Raw genomic sequence first — 23,133 nt, forward strand, 5'->3', positions numbered from 1 at the left:
AATCGTAGTCAATTCAATCGATACATTCTACAAATCTCTTCTCTTCATACAAAAATGGCCTGTTTAGTATTGTCCAACTAAGGCCAGATTGCATTGTTTCACTGGCTGTTCATTTATTGAGCTAAACATTCCATGATATCAATTTATACAATAAACGTCAGAATTAACCAGTGCATCTCGTTATATTTTCCCTTATTACTTCTACACAATATGATCCTCATGTCTGAAGATAAATATGAGGGATTTTTGTGTACATGATCGAGGCTCGTGGAAGAGCTAGAACAGAATGGAAGGGAGCAAAATTGAAATGGGTAAATACCAACAGTAGAGTAGAGGTGAGGGTGAGATCAAAGGGAGGGGGGAAGGACACATGGTGTGAACAAGCTGTACACAAGCTGAATGAAATACAGCAAGAAGACGAAGGTGAGGGGGAGGGGAGAAATAATTAATAACCTGGAAAAGCTGAGTGTTTTGGGGTAGAAGAGATCATGGGTATGCATGGGAGATGACTTGAGGTGGTAGTGAACAGCTGTCTTGAAGCCTTGGAAGGAAAAATGGGACTGAATAAAGCAATTAATTGTTGATTCGGTGGCTGTTCTCTGAGAGGTGCAATGACATTCAAGGTTATCATATTCCTTTATCACTTCCTTGTCCATGCTGTTGAACATCTCTGTGATTTGTGTGAATTTCTCACATCTGTGATTTATTCTGCTACATGCCAAGCATGTCGGCAATCCCTCTCAAAGAGACACCTTTTTCATCAAGATGTCTGCTTGAACCTAAATTAATTCACATTTTTAGGTCTGAGAAATTGTCTTGATGAATAACTTCAGGGATGGCCAAGCTGTGTATGCTGCTGCATCATATCCCTTGTAATTTTCTTTTTTATTTACAAAGTCAAGGCTCATGGAAGAGTTAGACCACAGAATAGAAAGAAAACGGTGAAAAGTGGGGAACACATCAACAACTGCATATAGTGACCCAAGAGAGGGACACTTGGAGGAATATTGGCGAAGGGAAAATTAGATCAGCAAGGGGAGGGTGTGAAACAGGTGGTAACAAGTTGATACATGTTCAAACAAAGCAAGAAGGCGGCTGAGAGAAGAGGACGAGAAAATTGAGGATGAAAGAGCAATGGAACAAAACAAAAAACGGAAAGGTGGGTGAGCGAAGAAGGGAGAAAGTGAAATAAACTAGAAGGGCAATCGGTAGAATGCATACCTCCGCCACGCAATGCCTGATCCAGTATAACATTTCTGGCCCGATACATTTTTGAAATATCATGCAATATATTGGTTCTGGCCCCATCTTTCAATGGTGAAGAATCGTCTTGAAGATTAAAAAAATTATCGTATCTGGATCCGGATTCGGATCTTCACCAAAATCGAATGAATTCATCCTTGTCATGCACCCAACCTGTCCACCAAGTTTTGTCCGAATTGGTGAAAACATAACCTTCTTCCACCTTCGGTGGCAGAGGTAATAATCTGGGAATGAAGGGGTGGCCTAAGAGAGAGTTGATGAGGGTACAAAATATCATGAGTATGGATAGGGGATGACTCGAGGAGGAGGTGAACAAACATCTTGATGCAGTTGAGGGAAGGATGAAATTGAACACAATGTGGAAATTGGTTCCACAGGTGAGACAAAATAGAAACAAATGAGTGGAGGCAAGCATTGGGCCTGTACTTTTATAGTTAGCCTGGGTGAATTGTGTAAATTTGGGAGTGAGTAGTGAGCCTGGATGAATTGTGTAAAGTTTGGAATGAATCGTGAACCTGGATGAATTGTGCAAATCTACAGTGGTACTTTTATAATGTTAAATCTGTCTTGTTAATTTATAAAATGTATAGTGGTAAATCTATATGCCTGGTGTTGGCCTAATGGTGAGGGTGGTGGGCTTGGGATCCTAGGATCCCGAGTTCAATCCCTCTTAGCGGTTGAATTAATACCAGGTGGGGTTGACTCTACCTGTCATCCTTCCGAGGTCTGCAAAATGAGTGCCAGCTTGCTAGTGTCCTGTGTCGGAGTGGTGACCTGTCCAGGATTGTACCCAATAGCCAAGGAGACTGCTTAGGTAGCACCAACACTCTGCACAGAGTATGGATGGATGGATGGTAAATCTATCTTGGTAATTTACAAAATGTATAGTGGTAAATCTAACTTGTTAATTTACAAAATGTATAGTGGTAAATCTAACTTGTTAATTTACAAAATGTATAGTGGTAAATCTAACTTGTTAATTTACAAAATGTATAGTGATAGATCTATCTTGTTAATTTACAAAATGTATTGTGGTAAATCTAACTTGTTAATTTACAAAATGTATCATGGTAAATCTATCTTGGTAATTTACAAAATGTATAGTTGTAAATCTATCTTGTAAATTTACAAAATGTATTGTGGTATTTTATTATCAATTACAAAATAATTATCTATTTACAAAATAATTACTGTACATCATCAAATAAATTGCTTTCTGCCTGTGCTGTTTTTGTGTGTAAATTACACCTGTTTGTGTTTTTAAGAGAAAATCAATTATTGTACATATGCACCAATTTCGAAAGCTCTACATGACAATACTTGCAGGTACATTTGTAACAAGTTCTTATTTTAACAGGTGGGAATATGTGGCAGAACAGGCAGTGGAAAATCATCGCTTTCTCTGGCTTTCTTCAGAATGCTTGATATTTGTGAAGGTAATGCAGCAAAGCTTGCTCGTGTTTATGCAGATTGAAAAGAGAGGAGGAGGTGGGTTTTAATGAGGGTTTGATCTTATTAAAGAGGGTTTTATCATGGTGTGAAGGGCCACTGATCTTGACCATGGCTGTTATGTTGCAACAGACTGAGACAAAGATATAAACATACCCCATTTTCACTCCCCATTCCCTAAAATGCTTACAAGATTCAAACAACAGGAAGAGAATAGCAGCACAATTAATTGTTCCTTAATTCATTATGGTTCTTTATTGTTGTTGGCATAGGAAAAATTATTGTTGATGGCAAAGATATTGCAGACATCCCACTCAGCACACTGCGTTCCCGGGTATCCATCATCATGCAAGATCCTGTACTCTTCAGTGGAACGATCAGGTAATTCTATACCATTTTAAAATATATTGATACAACCACCAGCCCTCACAACCCACCATTACCATGACTGTACCTCCCAGCTTGTTACTCCTCACACCAGCTATTTACGGTGTGTGTGTGTGTGTGTGTGTGTGTGTGTGTGTGTGTGTGTGTGTTTGTGTGTGTGTGTTTGTGTGTGTTTGTGTGTGTTTGTGTGTGTGTGTGTGTGTGTGTGTTTTGGAGATGGGGGTGGGGTGCTTAGTGAAGTTTAAAAAGTCTTTACCTGCATTACTCAACACTCAGGATAAGCTTTAATTCTGGAGTAGCATTTTTCATTCATTTATTTTACTACTTGGAGTAAAATGTCCTTTAATTATTCCCAAACAGATTCAATTTGGACCCAGAAGGAACGTGCAAAGATGACTTGCTTTGGTCTGCACTTGAGATTGCTCAGTTGAAGCACATGGTTACAGCCCTACCTGAAGGCCTAGGTGAGGACACCTGAAGTATGATTCCCCAGTGTTAAGCAGAACTTGTAATGGGCTTGCAAAGAGTGTTTGAGTGTTCATATATCATCTAATTATAATTTCAACTCCATACAATTTAATATGAACACTTCCTACCCTCTTTCTCAAATCATAGCAATAGGGTTGAAGGGCCAGCAATTAAATTAATTATGAAATAATGTGAGGAACAAAAACTGGGTTGCCATTCCCATTGTCTTCCGGGTTTAGGGCAGGAATCAGGAATTTGTCCATTGTGCCGGCAATATTTTGCTTCTTTGTCAAAAGACACCTCAGACTATTTAACCTCCACCACCAAATCCTAGCAGAAGGGACATCCAGCTTAACATCCATCTGAGGGATGGTGTACTTTGTGATGCAATTCCCTGCCTGTGAATCACCAATCTGAAAGATTTATAATCTGGCCGAGGGTGGATCCCAGGCTTGACAGCTCAAAGGCAAGCACACAACCTCCACATCACAGTCTACGAACACACAACAATCTAATACCCAGGTGAGTATTCTAGTGTGTTGGAACAGAGCAAGTATGAAACTTGCTGAACAAGCTGCAGGGGTCATGGCAAGAGCCGAAGGGAAAGAAAAATGGCACAAATAAAATATGTCATTTATGATAAAGCCAAAAACACATTTTTTGGATTCCAGAGCAACAATTAATAAGGTTGGTAATTTGGCATTTAAAAATAATGAACTAGCAAAGTTCTCTGTAGCACATCTAAATGTGGCCGCCTCACAGACATAATTTGTAGTCAGCAAAACCTATGCCTTCTTACAACTGGACAGAAGTTAACTCATCACCCGCTATCCTCATTGCACTTTATTGATGAAAAACCACCACAATCAACAGGCTACCTTTTATATTATTTACCTACACGTGGTATTTATAGTCATCATCAACTATTATCATTGTTTCTTTTGGTAGTTCATTGTTGCTCCTGATTTTCCAACAGGAAGGTTACCATTTAAATAACATTACGTTATTATTACACAGCACACAATACATTGAGGAATATTCTGTCAACATTTATTTATTCCACATTATTTGTTGTGCATTAATTCCTGCCACCCATTTTGGAATGTTCTGTACACTCATGAACCACATTGTGATAATGTTTTTATAATTTGAAATGCTGCAATCTCCACAGTATGTCAACAAGAAAAAGAGCAATCGGAGATTGCAGACTCTTGCCAGGACATGTTTTGTGTGGCGTTTGTGTAGTTTTGTTTGGTGTATTTTATGTACTGCTTGTGTACTGGTGTGTTTCATAATTAATAAGGCACATAATTATAACTGTCACTTTATAACTGCTGGCAGTGATGACTGGATACCAAGATGTCCCTCTGTGATGCAACACCTCATTGATTGGACACCTGACCCATGACTTTTTTTATTATTATTCAATTGAATTCAGAATGGGATTGAAATAAATTCAAATCAAATTAAAGACTAAATAGGTGCAGTCCTGCATTGGAGTAATCAGAAGGAACCCAAACAAGCAAAAAGAAAAGATGAAGTCATCAGGAGGAACCTGGATAGGATTCATATTTCATCTGCTTCTACTCAACACTCAAACCCATCCAGGCACAGCCAAGTGAGCCTTATTCCAAAATAATAATAATAAATAAATAAATAAATCAAAAAGAACCCAGATCAAAAAATTTAATAATTCTGGCTGCCAGACCATGCGTCCGATCAGGTTTCAATTTAAAATCTATATTTCCCATCACAACTGCATAAAAATGGTGAAGTTTCACTTTGATTGATTAAGCATTTCAAGAGCAATATATATTTTTAAGATTTTCACTAAATCCAGTATGGCTGCCAGACCATGTGACATCAATTAATCATTCGTGAATACCCTGATATCCCGAAGGCTTGGGGAACATTTGTTTGAAGTTTCCCCTCGATCTGTCCAGCTGTTCTGGAGAAGAATAAATGTTTATAGGTTTTAGGGTAAATCCAATATGGCTGCCAAACCATGTGACCTATGATGTCATATGTGTGAACCTTTTGGTCCTCATGGTTCGATGGTTATATGTGTAAAGTTTTGCCTCGATCTGTTGGGCCACTTCAGAGAAGATTTTTGAAGGTTTTAAAAAAAAAACTATGCAGCTGCCGAATCACGTGACCAATGACGTCATCATTTTTTTTTTTGCTGTGGACCATTTTATCCTGAGATGACCCTCAAAATTTTTCATACTGATCAGATGTAGCATTCTACATATGCAAATATGATATCGTAATGAAGGCATTTATGATATCACAAAAAAAAAATCACACTCCCCATGAATACTTGCCATGGGCCAAGTTAAAAAATTTTCCTTGATGTGGTTTCAGAGATAGAGGTCCAAAGTTTTTCCATTTTTCAAACATGGCTGCCACACCACGTGACCTATGATGTCATAATTATCAATACAACATTCTACACGAGTAGTCGCTCCTATGGTGAAAATTTTGTCTCAGTCTAATAAGCGATTGTGGAGGAAAACACGAAAGTTCTGTGCAGACAAACAAACAAACAGACAGACAGACAAACAGACAAACAAACAAAAAGAAGATGTCATGCAGAACACGATACTTATAAAATCCTGAAAATAAATTTGACCTCAAAAATAATTGGTGGTTGAGTTCACTTAAAATATGCAACTTCAAATTTCAAGTCAATCAGATGAAAATTGAGGATTTTAGAAATACCATCCTAGTTGTTTACCTTGGGCCCATGTTGACCTTTTGGTCTATGTTGACCTCAAAAATATTTGGCTGGTTGAATTCATTGACCTGAAATATGAATCCTCTTCATATTTCAAGTCAATCGCATGAAAATTGAGGATTTTAGAAATCTCACCTTAGTTGTTGACCTTTGGCCTTATGTTGACCTTTAAAATAATTGGCTGGTTGAATTCAGTGACCTGAAATATAAATCCTCTTCAAATCTCAAGTCAATCGGATGAAAATTCAGGATTTTAGAAATCTCACCTAAGCTGTCGACCTTTGGCCTATGTTGACCTTTTGACATTTTGACCTCAAAAATAATATGCTTCTTCCTTATGACAAACTCTACCATGTGGTGAAGTTTCGTGATGATCGGTTTCAAATTGTGACCTGAAGGTGATCAACACAGACAAACAGACAGACAGAGACAGACCGACAAACAGAATAACAAAATCGACTGACCAATATACTTGAAAAATCTTCGATTTTGCAAGTAACAAATCGACCCAAATGCAATCCCTTCTCCTTCGGCGAGGGTATCTCGTGCACTTGTTTCTGAGCTGAGTATACTCTGTATTTGATTCCCAACCTGATGATAAAGTGTCTGATTAGTGCGTTGAACCACAAAATGATCCACTCTTCAGATAGACATGAGACTGAACCGTGTCCTATCTGCTTGTGTTGTTTGGTGGAAGTTGATGATCCCACGGTGTCTTTCCCGAAGAGTAGACGAATTATCGCCGATGCCGTGAAAGAATTCCAAATTCCTCCCAACTTCAGTCAAACATCAGGCCTGCCAGTTGTTTCATAAAATAATTGGGGCGTAAACCTTCCATGGCTGATCACTCAAGCATGTGGGAATAATTGGAACTGTTAAAGAATTATCATAGAGACTGCCCACACAACGTTAACTGATGGAAAAGGGGAGAGTATTAATAATCTTGGTCTGGATTTATTTCCTCCCAGAGGAAAACATTTGATCCAACAATTCTGGATGCCCTCAAGGTCCCAAAGATATCACATCACAGTCAGCAAGAAACAAGACTTCACCATACTGGTCCATGGAACTCTGAGCCATTTGGGTTTGTAAAAGCGTTGTAAAAACTGGTAAAATTTCATCAAACCATTTGGTAAATTGCAAGCGCACTACTTACATTTAAGTTATGCCTACTTAATACACCGCACCATGTTTCCAAAATGTATGGGAGGAATTAATGCAAAATGAAGCTACAGTAGGGGGAAAAAAAGAAAGAAAGAATGAAAGCACTTAATCAGCTGGGTAGTATATTACTATTATTGTTATAATTATTTGGCCTCCTATTGTTCTTGTTAGGATTATTCGGCTTTCAAGCCAACAGGTGGGAACCCTGTTGTTCTTGTTATCCTCACGCTTTTTGAAACAAATGTGGGATATTGTAATCGGCTCCATTTGTCTGTCCGTCTGTCTGTCCATAACGCTCTCTCCCGCTAAATGGCTGTGCAGAAATTCACCAGACTTGGCAGTTTTGATCACTACATGGCACAAAGGTGTAAGAGCAGTATCATTTTCAGCCATGCCCCCTGGGGGTGATTGGGTGATTATGGTGATATGGGTGATTCCTGGTGGAACCTTTTGCCATCTTTCAACTTCAACCACTCAGTATAATTCTTGCCAAAAAACTGCTTCGTCAGTACCGATGCTCTGTAGCAGAGTATGATACACCAGAATCACAATAAACTAGAATGACACTCAGTAGAGTGCATACCTCCACGAGACTGAACAGTTTACGTTTTGTATCCCATTAATTGGCTAGATCTGGATCCAGACCTCTAAAATATAATTGGCTTGTTCTTGTCACCGAACCAACTTATCCAATAAGATATCCTATTCACAGACAGACAGACAGACAGCGAGCCAGGGGTGAAAACATACAGTCACCTCCACCCACCTTCGGTGGCAGAGGTAATTATGTTGGGTGGCAAAATCAATGTCATTGTCAGAGCACTTGATTCACAAGCGTGTGCATGAACCCAAACTCAAATCCTATGTGCAATGTTCTTTATCTTTAGTGAGTTGGGCCTCATCTTACATGTGAGTTAAGTGGGCTCTTCTATGAGCCTCAGACACTATATATCAATATACTGTGAGTGTAATCAACATAACATCTAATCCTCCGAGCAATGTCAACGACAGCATGAATCTTGTAATTTTTGCACTGAACAAGGAGACCTGTTCAGTAATGTTGTAGGTTCTACAAGTTGGGCTCACAATCCTATTAAAAGTACATCTGCAAAGTTGTTGTACCTGGTGTTCTTTTACAGATACACCAGTTACCGAGGGTGGAGAGAACTTCAGTGTTGGTCAAAGACAACTGTTCTGCTTAGCTCGTGCATTTGTACGAAAAAGCACAATTCTCATCATGGATGAAGCAACTGCAGCATTAGACATGGCCACAGTGAGTGTGGAAACACTTGTAAAATTCATGACAAAAAACCTTCAGTTCATGCATGAGACTATATATTGTTATGGGAGTATTTTTTTTAATGATTGTTTTGACTGAGGTATATCAAGTGTATAGTTATTGGTGGTGGTGCTGCACCTCTGTTGTTCCACCATGTAGTTTGTCTTTTCTAACAAATACACTCGTATCCATATTATTAAGCACGAGAAGCACCACTCCCTCCGAGAGGTGCCGGGAAGAGGGGTGGGGGGGGGTCATATTATCTTCATGATTATTAATACCATAGCAGAGTGCTCACACTACAGGCAATCTTGTTCCAAGCATGTGACACATTCTTCTGACACATTCCTTTATTTGGGTGGTGTATAGGCAACAGACCGCTGCCTCAATTGCTCCCGAAAATAAAATTAACCCAGGTTACGTATATGAAGCGAAAACATGCATACTGCTTATGTGCAAATATAATAAACTGTGGCTATATATCTCAGAAAGTTCTAATTGCACCCACTTTCCCCAAAGGAAGAAAATGCCAAGATGGGTGAAAAAAAAATTCAAAACTCAGTGGAATTAAACAAAACTTGCATATGCACATCTTCAGGGTGCTCTCATTAATCCCTGAAAATTTTCAGCTTCCTTGGTCAAATCATCTCGGAGGAGTAGTTGATACATACATACACTTGCTCCATTATATACACATTGCTTAATATTTTACTTGTCTTACATCTGTGAAGATACATTTCCAATTCCTTCATGTTGGTTTAAAGTAACGTTTTATATATATATATATATATATATATATATATATATATATATATATATATATATATATATATATATATATATATATATATATATATATATATATATATATATATATATATATATATGCTCCTTTCACTTCTGGGGGAAAAAAAAAATCTCTTCAAATTAAAATGATGAAGAGTTTTGTGATTTATTTGGAAATCACACGCATTTCCGAAAGCCTTGACAATCCATGAAGCCTTTTTCCTTGGGGTTCGTTAACATGTAATCTGTTCTCCTACCAGTTGCACTTTTACAGTGGCATCCATCCACCTTTTTTATTTATCCTGAAATTCAGTTTCCAATGTGCACTCAGCACTTTGTCCCACACATACTGTCCCTGCTATTTCACCATTGCACATTCACATGAAGTTCTGGACAATTTGAATTGGAGACCATTTTGCTGCACTTAAAAACGTTGGAATGCCCTAAGCTGTGCTCGCACTGATTATAATTCATGCGAACTAATCCCCATAAATTCCTGAAATTTGTGATATACATTAAAGTATTGTGACATTTGCATGAAAATATTTAACATGGGTCAGGTGGCAAGGTGCAGACGAGTTGCCTTTAACGAGGTGTGGTGGTCAATCATGTGATTACTATATGAGATCAGTCATGGTGAACCCAGAGATGCACATTATCACTGCATTAATTATTTTAATGTGCACACTGTGCACTTTAAATGTACCATGACTTGCGGAGAATTCAGACTACCCATATTCTGCAGTGGCGATGGTAATGTATTATAACAAGCGAGATTCTAAGGAACCATGTGGAGACTGGAAAACTTTGCCCGAAGACGTGGACGGTAGATGCATCATAGACTGTTCACATGATTCCAGCACACTCACCATCAGAACGTCAGACAATGTTTGCAGGTAAAAGATTACAGCATTTGCATGTTCAAGTATGCAGGCTGAAATGATCGCATTTTAAACATGTCAAGTGTTGCCCTATTTGGTTGGTGGGAGGGAGGATGGAATGCTGATTTTCCAACTCTGCCTCATTGTGGGGACATTGATAGAGTAGTAACAAATTTTCCCTTCATAATATTGCAGGACATTAAGAACTTGCCCTCGTATTAGCTGTGGTGGGACACATTTTGTTTGGGCTAAGAAGACAGCAGTTGGCAGGCACATTATCTTAAATCCAGGGTAAACTTCAACTTTATTGTGGATACAGTACCGGGTGATGTCTTCTTTATTCCAGAACCCGAAATAATTCCCATACGCTAAAACTATATCAGTTAGGAACCTAATATTTTGCATAAATGTAGCCTAATGTTACAGAAATACGTGACCTGTAACAGAAAATGAAATCAACCAAAGGTGGTTCAGCAAGATGGTGCCATGAGTCACACTTCACGATACAGCATGAATGAACTTAGGCTACTCTTTGGTGACCGTGTAGTTTCCAAGCCATTATGGCCACCTCGATCACCATATCTTGTGTCGCAATATTTATATTTGTAGGGATATTTGAAGGATATAGTGTATGCAACAAATGCACACACTCTCAGTGAATTAAAAGCAATAATCAGTGACAAAATCAGCAATATTCCCCAAGAAATGCGACGCTCTGTGTCGAAAAGCATGCTGAGAAGAATGAATTTGTACCTGCAACATAGTGGTGGACACTTTCAGCACTTCATTTAAAGTAATAAATTGTGTGGACTGTAATTGTGTGGACGAACTTCTGTAACGTTAAGCTACATTTATGCAAAATATTGGGTTCCTAAGTGATATCGTTTTTAATGTATGGGAATTATTTGGGGTTCTCAGATAAAAACATTAAAATCACCGTGTGTGTGTGTGTGTGTGTGTGTGTGTGTGTGTGTGTGTGTGTGTGTGTGTGTGTGTGTGTGTGTGTGTGTGTGTGTGTGTGTGTGTGTGTGTGCATATATATATATATATATATATATATATATATATATATATATATATATGTACAAAAACATACATATACATATATATGTGTATATATATATATATATATATATATATATATATATATATATATATATATATATATATATAGATAGATATATATATATAGATAGATATATATATATATATATATATATATATATATATATATATATATAGATATATATATATATATATATATACTGTATACTCTACCAGTCAAAAGTTTCAGAACACCCCCATTTTTCCAGTTTTTACTGAAATTTAAACAGTTCAAGTCCAGTGAATAATCGGACAAATCCTAGCGGTAAACTGCCAGAGGTTTAAAAAAAAGTTTAAGTCACCAAAAACTGAAAAAAATGTAAATTTCAGAGTTGTTAAAAATGGCCCTTTTCAGGAAACAAGTCATGGGTTAACAGCTGCAGCTGTTCTGCAGCAATGGAAATAAATTAAGCCTTGTAAGTTGATGCAAACAATTCCTACAGGTGTCCAAACATTTGTTGATTAGTTACAAACCCTCTGTCTTTATAAAAGCAGTGTTGGAACAGACTGTGTTGCTACACCCTCTGAAGCAGTATTTGGACAGTATTGCACTGCAGGTAGTATGTTGCTATCATAATGGCGAGAAAAAGACAATTAACAAAGGAAGACAGACAGACCATGATAACCCTTAAAAGTGTAGGTCTTTCCTTTGGAGAAATTGCAAAGCAGGCAGGGTGTCAGTGAGTACAGTTTCCTGCACCATCAAAAGGCATTTGGAAACTGGAGGAAACTCTGACAGGAAGAGGTCTGGCAGACCCAAAGCCACAACACAATCAGAAGACAAGTTTCTGAGAGTCAACAGCTTGTGTGATCGGCGGCTCACAAGACAGCAGCTTAACACTGGTTGAAGTTAGGAAGTCTCAGTTTCAACTGTGAAGAGAAAACTTTGAGCTGCAGGTTTGACAGGTTGAGTGGCAGGAAGAAAGCCATTGTTAAGATGTCAAAATAAGAAAAAGAGGCTTGCCTGGGCCATGAAGCACCGCCAGTGGACTACTGAAAAATGGAAGGTCTTATGGAACGATGAATCAAACTTTGTAATCTTTGGTTCATCACGCAGGGTTTTTGTCGCCGTCGAGTAGGCGAAAGGATGGCTCCTCGGTGTGTGACACCGACTGTCAAACATGGAATATATGTGGCATATATGATGTATTATATATGCATGGTAATGCTATATGATAAACACCAGGCTATATATATATATATATATATATATATATATATATATATATATATATATATATATATATATATATATATATATATATATGCAAGACAACCCGTCAACCCGTTGGGTTCCCATTGAGACAGCGGTTGATAAACAATTTTCAAAAGAAAAAACAAAACAAAAGACAGCTCCAGCGAACTATACCGTTGAAGTTGTTTGCATTGATCAAATTCTCCTGAAGAGTACTTGACTGAATCAGGAATTGATTTTTTAAATAATTTTTTTACTTTGCCCGATTTGAACGAAACGATGTTACGCGTCAATGTGAGAAAAAAAATGGAGAAAAGAAAGTCGAAGAAATTATTGTGCGTAATCTTCTAAACACAATTTTATTTACGAGTGCATGCCCGGAGGTGCGTGGCCGTACGTGCAAACAAAACAAACAAACAAAAAAAAAAACTTTCAAACCGCGTGCCAGGAACAATAACCACACAGGCCGTTCTTTCGATCTCACGTGCCCTTACGTGCGTGCCCGTACGTGCAATAAATAAAATAAAATAAACTTTCAAACCGTGAGCCAGAAACGACAACCACACATGCTGTTCCTTCGCTCTTGCGTTCTCGCGACAACCACACTTCCACACACAGAGTTAACTAAGATCCAAATTAAAATCAAGTTTACCTCCCTGTCTTTGCTTGCCATGGCATTCGCTGTCAGGTAACCGGCACGGCCCGTGACGTCATCGTCGCCCGGCCGCGCACCGGCCTACACAGCAACGTGTCATGTCATTGGTTGGTAAATAAATGGCCGCAGCATCGTGTCATGTCATTGGTTGGTAAATAAATGGCCATAACTTGGGAAGCACTTGTCCGATTAATACCAAACCTTGAAAAGGCACGTCCTCAGGTCCCCAGCAATATTCCTGGCAAGTTTCAATTAGATCGGACCAGTGGTTGTCGAGAAACAGCGGTCACACACACACACACACACACACACACACACACACACACACACACACACACACACACACACACATTTCTGGAATTTTTAAAATCAAGTTTACCTCCGTCTTTGCTTGCCATGACATTCGCTGCCATGTAACCGGCACGGCCCGTGACGTCATCGTCCGCCGGCCGCGCACCGGCCTACGCAGCAACATGTCATGTCATTGATTGGTAAATAAATGGCCGCAGCATCGTGTCATGTCATTGGTTGGTAAATAAATGGCCATAACTTGGGAAGCACTTGTTCGATTAATTTCAAACCTTGAAAAGGCACATCCTCAGGTCCCCAGCAATATAGCTGACAGGTTTCAATGAGATTGGACCAGTGGTTGTCGAGAAACAGCGGTCACAGACACACACACACACACACACACACACACACACACACACACACACACACACACACACAGATTGCTGGAATTATAGATAGACGTACAGTTAACTACTTTCTCTGCAGTGTGACACCATTTTCTGGGAGGAAAAAAAGTACCAAAACAGCAACAAAAAACATCTAAAGGTACCAAAAAAACACCCGTTGTTTAAATTTTGTCTCCAACTTCCTTATTTTCGATCGTAAGTTATCGCGTGTTTAAAATTTACTTCCTGTTTCGGAGCATACCAGCACTCTGATGTTACCGAAATTTATGCACCGTCTCGTATGAAAACGATCATAACTTGGGGCATTGTGTTTATCCATAAATGCGCGTAAGAAATCGAGAAATTATTGGAATACACGAAGTCATCACTATCCAGAAGTCCAAACGTTGTAACCCGTAATGGGGAACGCGGCTGAGGTTTTCTTCCCCCATCGGCCACACCTACGCAGCAACGTGTCTTGTCATTGGTTGGTAAATAAATGGCCATAACTTGGGAAGCACTTGTCCGATTAATATCAAACCTTGAAAAGGCAGATACTCAGGTCCCCAGCAATATATCTGGCAAGTTTCAATTCGATCGGACCAGTGGTTGTCGAGAAACAGCGGTCACAGACACACACACACACACACACACACACACACACACACACACACACACACACACACACACACACACACACAGCTGGAATTATAGAGATATAGTATATATATATATATATATATATATATATATATATATATATATATATATATATATATATATATATATATATATATATATATATATACATATATATTGTTGTGAATTCGCGCCCGCCTGCGTGCGGAAGGCCACGTAACTCGAATCCTGGCACGTCGCCCACCGGACGGACAATTCAGTCGTGACCCTCCGGGAACTATCGCCCGGAGCCAGTCACGGGTGGGCCTTTCGACCTCACCACAATCGTGCCAATCGGCCACCCGCGTAGGATAGGGTTGTTCGCCAAACTCGACCTACCTAAGTACCCAGGCGGATGGTAAACCGGGCGATCGTACCTCGCCACAGGTCGACTCCGGACACGAGCCGCTTGGGCGGCCCGTTCCGTGCTATCGGGATAACCGAGAGGTGTTATCGTCAACCTGGATATCAATATCAAACTTAATTACCGGTTCAGATTAATTACCGGGATGTTGCACCCACTATGAACCCCTTACAATGAAGCAAGATGGAGGGTCAATAAAGAAAAGACGAAGCGAAACGGGCACAGTTCAACATGCAAGCACTTTATTCACACACACAGACAAGCAAGTATATACAGCCATACAGTCAAAAATGCACATATAGCAGTTAAAACAATTATGCACAAAAAGCAAATGTAACAAAAGAAACGATGCAGAGCTACAACCGAATATGCGTACACACGGCAACACTTAAGCAGTTCTACTTGCTGGACATGCGCCTCCCACAGTCATTTATACAAAAAGCAAAGGAAGGAAAAGAAAGAAAGAAGTCGCGACTTCCCTTTTATGGCTGGTGAGTCCCTCTCCCGCGACTGTCAGCGTGGTCGCGCCTGGCCCCGACCTCACTCGCGGCCGGCGAACCCTCTCCGCCACTCCCCGTCCGGACGCGCATGTCCACCTCACTACTGGCGCTCCCGCGTCTCCCGTCCGTGCCTTCGTGACAGGTCCGCTCGCCAAGGCGCGGGCGCAGGACCTCTTCCCGAAGACCAACTCTCCACAAAAACCACCCGAAGACCAACCAGACCACCAGCCAAGACAAAGAGGAAGAGGCGGAAGAGGAAGCACTCGCACGCCTGCCCGTGTCCATCTTTTATCGCGCGGGGCTCCGCCCTTCGCCTCGCCCCGTTCGCGGCTCCACCTTCCTTCGAGAGGATTCCCGAAAAGGGCGTTCCCTCACGCTTTCCCTCCACCCCGCTCCGTCCGGGGGCCAGGGGAGTCAGTTTTTGGCTCGAGGCCAGATAATTATTCCCCAAAAAGAGGCCCCTCCTTTACATGACCTCTGACCTTTGACCTGCATCGCCCCTCCTCCACTCCAAAGCGCGGGGAAGTCAGACGGGAGAAACAGGCGGGGAAACCTGCGCATCCTCGCAGTTCCCTCCTTTGCGCCTTTGTTTGCCGTTCGGAAGTGGACGTAGTGGCGAAGATGTGGTAGCGTAGATGGTGGAGGTGGCGTGGTTGGTGCTGTGATGGGGATGGCGTGGTTGTTGATGCTGTTTGTTTGAAATAAAAGATAGAACAGGAAAATGGCTAACTCAAAGCGTTACAGCATGGATGGATCACATGAATTCCCTCTATACAACGGGTTTGAGCTAACTACACATGTACCTATCGAGATATCTCACCTGAGGGCCCTTTATGGTGAAATGCGAATTTCCACAGCCGTAACAATATATATATAAATATATATATATATATATATATATATATATATATATATATATATATATATATATATATATATATATATATATATATATATATATATATATATATATATATATATATATATATATATATACACACACACACATACAGTATATACAGGGTGTCCCAAAAAATGTACTCACATTTTGGCTCCTCATAACTCATTGAATTTTTCATTTATTTTCAGATCAAATTGACCATAATAATAGCAGAAGTACGACTAGGATTTGAAGAAAGAAAATTTATCATAAAGTGTTATGGAAGCATGAAAACATCATGGAAGTGCAAAGACAATTTAGAAGACATTTTCACAAAGATCCACCAACGCGACGCACCATTGCTCGCATCCGAGATAAGTTTAAAACAGATGGACTGTGCATGACGTTCATAAGCAGTGTTCAGGAAAACCACGGTCATCACCCACCCCCGCAAAGGAAAATCAATTGCTGGAAACCCTCCACCGATCCCCATGGAAATCTGTATGACAAATGGCTCGTGAGACAGGAATCCTCAAATCAAGCACCCATCGCATTTTGAAGCGAATTATTTGGAAAAGTTACATTCCAAAATTAATGCACGCTCTAAATGAAGACTATCCTGACCGGAGAGCTGAATTTTGTGAGTGGTACTTGGGCAAATGCGAAGAAGATGCAGCATTTCCATCCAAAATTGTTTGGAGCGATGAGGCCAGCTTCAAGTTAAATGGCTCAATTAACCAACACAATTGCACCTACTGGGCTCCTGAAAATCTGCATGTTACCATGGAACAGCATTTAAACTTACCAGGGGTTACTGTGTGGTGTGGGATATCAGCATTGGGCATCCCAGTGCCATTCGTTTTTGACCAAACTGTCACTGGGGATGTTCACTTAAACTTGCTGCAGGAATCCGTCGGTCCACGTGTCGAAGAGATATTTGGTGACGAAGAGATTTACTTTCAGCAAGATGGAGCACCTCCCCACTACCACCGTGATGTAAGGGCCTATCTCGAAGCAAATTTTCCGAACGGATGGATTGGGCGAAGAGGTAGTGTTGAATTCCCTGCGCGTTCCCCAGACCTCACTCCAATGGACTTCTTTTTATGGGGATATCTCAAAGATAAGGTTTACGGCTCAAAACCAGCAACAGTCGATGAGCTGAAAGAGGAAATTGAAAGACAATGTCTTGCGGTGCCAAATGAAATGATTCGTAACGCTGTTGAATCCATTGATCCGCGTTATCGGCTGTGTTTGGAACATGATGGTCGTCAGTTTGAACATTTGTAAACATGCATTTATACATTTAACCATTAATCTTGTTTCTAAGTCAATAAACAACATATTTATTATCATTTAAAGAGCGAGTACATTTTTTGGGACACCCTGTATGTATGTATCTATATATATATATATATATATATATATATATATATATATATATATATATATATATATATATATATATATATATATATATATATATATATATATATATATATACATCTTTCTATAATTCCAGCAATCTCTTGTGTGTGTCTGTCTGTTTGTCTGTCTGTGACCGCCGTTTCTCGACGACCGCCGGTCCGATATCATTGAAACTTGCCAGGAATATTGCCGGGGACCCCCGGATGTGCCTTTTCGAGGTTTGATCTCGATCGGAGAGCGGTTCCCAAGTTACGGCCATTTTATTGCTTTTTCAGTGTTGAAAAGGTGTATATATGGCAGCTGAAAGTGTCCTTCCACCTTCTCACCTTATCATGCCATTTTTTTCCCAAATTATTAATAACCAGACGACCACCGATCCGATCGGATTGAAACTTGCCAGGAATATTGCCAGGGCCCCGCCGATGTGCCTTTTCAACGTTTGATATCAATCGGACAAGCGGTTCCCAAGTTACCGCCATTTATCTGTCAACCAATGACAGGACACGGTGCTATGACATCACAAATGACGTCACAATTAATGTTTTTTAATTTTTTTTTTTTTTTTTTTTTTTAAAGATTGACGTCAATTCTTTTTCTTCGTTTGGTATGACGTCACAATCGACACTGAGGACCTGATTATGTGCCTTTTCAAAATTTGATATCGTTCTTCCTCATCCATTTCAGCTGTTTCCCAAGGTTTGAAAGCTGTTTTATCCCAAGGTTTTAATTAATTAATTAATCCCAAGGTTTGATTATTATTTAATTATTAATTTATTTAGTTATTTAATCCCAAGGGAAACAGCTGTTTCCCAAGGGTTTGAAAGCTGTTTTTTCCCAAGGTTGGAATTAATCGTTGTGCTTGGTAGACATTTGTGAATACATTTAGAGAGAGAGGGACGAGAGAGGAGGGGGAGAGAGAAGAGGGGAGAGAGGGGTGGGAGGGGGTCAAGAGAGGGGAGGGAGAGAGGAGGGGGGAGAGGAGAGGAGGGAAAGAGGGGGTGAGAGAAAGGAGGAGGGAAAGAGGAGGGGTTGAGAGGGGGAGGGAGAGAGGAGGGGGTGAGAGGGGGAGGGAGAGAGGAGGGGGAGAGAGAAGGTGGAGAGAGAAGGGTGAGAGGAGGGGGAGAGAGAAGGGCGAGAGAGGGGGTGAAGGGGGGAAGAGAGGGGAGAGAGAAGGGCGAGAGAGGGGGTGAGGGGGCAAGAGAAGGGAGAGAGGAGGGGGAGAGAGGGGGGCAAGAGAGGGAGGGAGAGAGGAGGAGGGAGAGAGAAGGGCAAGAGAGGGGGGTGAGACGGGGGCAAGAGAATGGAGAGAGGAGGGGGAGAGAGAGGAGGGCAAGAGAGGGGAGGGAGAGAGGAGGAGGGGAACAGAGGAGGGGGGACAGATGAAGGGGGAGAGAGAGGGGTCATCACAATTCTTCTTCTTCGTTTGATATGACGTCACAATTGATGCTGGGGACCTGATACTGCAGGCACGAAGCTGCACATCCTGGCACGCACCTACGGGCCCACCCCTATGGGCCCGCCCCTGGGGGCCCGCACTAGTATATATACATACAGTATATATACATGCAGCATATACTGTATATATACCCTATATGTATATAGTATATATATATATATATATATATATATATATATATATATATATATATATATATATATATATATATATATATTGTGACGTCCACGGGACTTGAACAGTCCCGCCAACGTAGAATGAGCCGAAACGATGGAGGCGGTTTATTTATTTATAACCCAAACATGGCGGTTCTAATCGCTCAACCGCAAACGGGACGAGGAAGGTGGCACGAGTCACTTTTCACTGAGTTGATGATGTTTATTTGTTTTTACTTTTAACCAGAAATAACAAGACTCGGCAAGAAAAGGGATCCGGGGCGATTCGACGGGATGGTGTGGGATTGGGCGTGGGGAAAAACACAGACAATTCCAATGAATATACAGATCTCAAACCCTCTAAGGCGCCAAGCGCACACACACACACACACACACACACACACACACACACACACACACACACACACACACACACACACACACACACACACACACACACAAAACGTAGCTATTTCTGGTGGTCAGGCTGGACCGTGGTGTGGACGCAACTGTCCCTGGATCAGCGTCGGACAAGCTGGCCTTGCTCTCGTCAGGGGGGCAGGAGAAACCGTGGTGCTGTCGACCTCCTGGTCTTGGCCCAAGTCCGCTCACAGCCGCCAGGGAACCAGTTCTGGTGCCAAGTTGCGAGCAGGAGAGGGAGGCAGGTCCGCCTGCTGTTCGACCCCGTACTCCGAGTCAGCAGAACCCTAGAGCCAACCAAGGTAAGGCACGAGGCTCAGCAAGGCTCCAAGACACGATGAAGAACACTATCGAATCAGCACAACAATAAGGACGCTCTCCGCGCAACAGCCTCCCCACCAAAAAAACACGATCTTTTTGTCCCGATCTTCTTCCTCTTCCTTTTCGACCCCGAACAGAACCTTTTTATCCTCCTGTCCTCGTCACTTCCAATCGAGCCGTTTATTGGCCCACCGCCGTCGCCTTCCGCCAATCGTGATCACGGGGCGGAGCCATCCGCTGCACTGTCCTGTGACGTCACGGCCAGCCTCCAGAGAATACCAAAAGGGGTTTACGCAGACACACTTACCCTATCCCGTGTCCCTATCTAATTACGTGACAATTATCATTTCCCCCTTGAAGAAATGAACATTTACTAGACAACTTATCACCACTGAATTGCTACTTATTACATCGAGATCCTGGTAAACTCGAACAGCATGGCATACCTAATTAAACATCCTAATTACCCTTTGAATGCATACCCCCACCCCCTCAAACATAACAATATATATATATATATATACATTTTAATCACTGACTATTTGTGCCCAGTTTATTACACTCATTTTAGCTGTGCATGGAAGTGCCAACCGTTGGTCTGTCCACTCTTGCTCTTTAAAGACAAATTGGAAGCTCACAGGCATCTCATGAAATCCTGGCGACTCTCCGTGATCCTTCTTTCTTCATCTGATTGTGGTTGATTTTCAGTCCTGCATCTTCATGTTGGCCTCTCTGCCCCTCTGTCTTTGTGAACCCTCGTTCCTCTGCCGTTCATCTCTTCCATGAGCCTTGACACCTGTATAAAAAAATATCAATTGTCAGATACTCTTCATTTGCTTCTCCAATTAATTGGTGTCCTCATTTCATTAGACGAACAACAGTACAATAGTGATGGCAATGTGACAGAATAGAAATTGGCTAAAGACATTGGGAGTGTATAAAACCAAATAGGAGGCTTAGTAAAGATTACAAATACTTTAACCATATCTCTGCCAAAAATAATCTTCTTCGTAAGAAAATATTTTGTTAAAATAAGAAGTTTTCTTGAAACAAGAAAATCATGAGAAAAAAAAAATTTTCGGTGCAAGAAAAATTTTCGCATTTAAATAAAATATTTTCTTCAAAGAAGAATATATATGGCAGTATAACCCATATGTTTTTACCTTCTTGTGGGGGTTGGCAAGGGAAAGTTTTTGGCCCAGGTGTTTCATGAACTGGCTGATCAGTCCTGATGTTCAACTGAGGGTGACAGGAATTTGTCATTCGTTCAAGGCGACTGCAATAACTCGCCTCGTCTTCGTGAAAGACACTGAGACCTTAATTGTCCACCAATGTCCAGTTCTGGTAAAGAGGTCAAGCAACTTGATGTTCTTCTGAAGGATGATGCAAACATTGATATATCACTCGGGTGATAGTTTAAAGCTGTGTCAAAATTTAAACTCAGGTTAGACAGCTCAGAGGCTAGTGTGCATACCTGTTCACTATCCTGCAACACCTTGAGGCGTCATAAATACTTGGTGACATTCCACCATGTTGAAGACTAGTAATAACCGAAGTAACTTAAACATTTACATTGCATTGCAATGCCTGGTCTGGATTTTAAACATTGTCGAGAAATGTCATGAACTTTTCTTCATGGAACAAATACCAGAACCATCACAGGGAAAGCGAAAAGCTGCCTATGCTGGCAAGAAATGACATGTTGTAAGTGCATTGAGGCCTGCAGCCTTCCAGATTGAGTCAAGCCATGTGATTGAATGGCAAACAATGGCTGGCTGGTGAAGGTACCATGTGGAATGGAAGCAGTAAGTGAATTTAAGGCGCTGTGCTCCAGTCGTAATCTGAGCCGGTCGTGATTGAATACCTGATTGATAACTCACTGAACCTCATATATCAATCAAGCCAGTGATCCAGTTCTGATTCTGATGTACCATAATATATTGCAGAGCGTCAGTGCTGCCAAAGCAGTTTATTGGCAAGTTTTATACTGGATGGTTTGCCGTTGCCTTCTCAGCAGTAGTTCGTGCAGGAATTTGGAATTTGTTCATGGTGCCAGCGGTAGCTCGCCTACTCTTTGTGAAGATTACCATGAGATCTTTAATGTCCACCGACTTATGCCACCCTGCTTAACGCCCATCCGAGGGACGGCACACACAATGAATCACCCTGCCTTTGAAACACCGGGATGTCCGTTTATAGCTCGGTCTATATTCAAACCCAGGCGAGACAGCTTACAGGCGAGTGTGCATTGCTCCAGGCCATCCTGCCAGTCCAGTGACAAAGTAGGCAAGGAAAATTCATTTATTCACTTGATTAATTTTTTCTTTCCAATGATGGCCGAAAGCTGTATGGGGATGACAAGATAGCTTGGAGGAATGCACACTTTTGCCTTTGAGCTGTCTAGCTTAGTTTTGAATGACAATCCTGCTATAAAAATGTCATCCTGGTATTTTGCATGCATGGTCATACATCAATGTGTGTGCTGTCCATCAGATTTACGCGAAGGTGGAGGAGCCGTCTGCCAGCAGTGGTTATTGTTGGATGGTGTCTTTCGCATAGAGTAGGCGAACTATTGTATATGCCTGGCTAATTCAAAATTTCTGCCCTGAGTGACTGCTGGAAAGGAAATGGTGAACCACCTGGCAATTAACCCTTACATGGAAACTGCTTTGGCAGCACTAATGCTCTGTAAAGAGTATGGTATGATGATGATGAAGGTACATATATCTACAGTATGTATGTATATGTATATATATATATATATATATATATATATATATATATATATATATATATATATATATATATATATATATATATATATGCACACACACATACACAATTTGCAGACCAAAGACATTGGGATATGGGTGTGCACTTTTACTTAAA

General features: G+C 40.8%; 2 protein-coding genes across 4 annotated transcripts in view; one reads left to right on the forward strand and one right to left on the reverse strand.

Annotated features, from left to right (window-relative positions):
• LOC147032818 (ATP-binding cassette sub-family C member 9-like) overlaps positions 1 to 23,133 on the forward strand; it is a 176,600-nt gene that overhangs the window by 149,336 nt on the left and 4,131 nt on the right. For both annotated transcript variants that reach the window (XM_085870690.1, XM_085870691.1), the window contains exons 22-25: positions 2,621 to 2,699; positions 2,985 to 3,093; positions 3,460 to 3,563; positions 8,608 to 8,741. In XM_085870690.1, the coding sequence (XP_085726816.1) occupies positions 2,621 to 2,699; positions 2,985 to 3,093; positions 3,460 to 3,563; positions 8,608 to 8,741 (426 nt within the window). The remainder of the gene's footprint in view (positions 1 to 2,620; positions 2,700 to 2,984; positions 3,094 to 3,459; positions 3,564 to 8,607; positions 8,742 to 23,133) is intronic.
• Positions 1 to 23,133, reverse strand: part of LOC147032819 (uncharacterized) — a 106,035-nt gene that overhangs the window by 32,038 nt on the left and 50,864 nt on the right. The gene's annotated exons all lie outside the window — the stretch shown is intronic.

Source organism: Eptatretus burgeri, chromosome 2 (genome assembly GCF_056783735.1).
Source record: "Eptatretus burgeri isolate ZD-2024b chromosome 2, Ebu_testis_v1, whole genome shotgun sequence".
Classification (NCBI taxonomy): domain Eukaryota; kingdom Metazoa; phylum Chordata; class Myxini; order Myxiniformes; family Myxinidae; genus Eptatretus; species Eptatretus burgeri.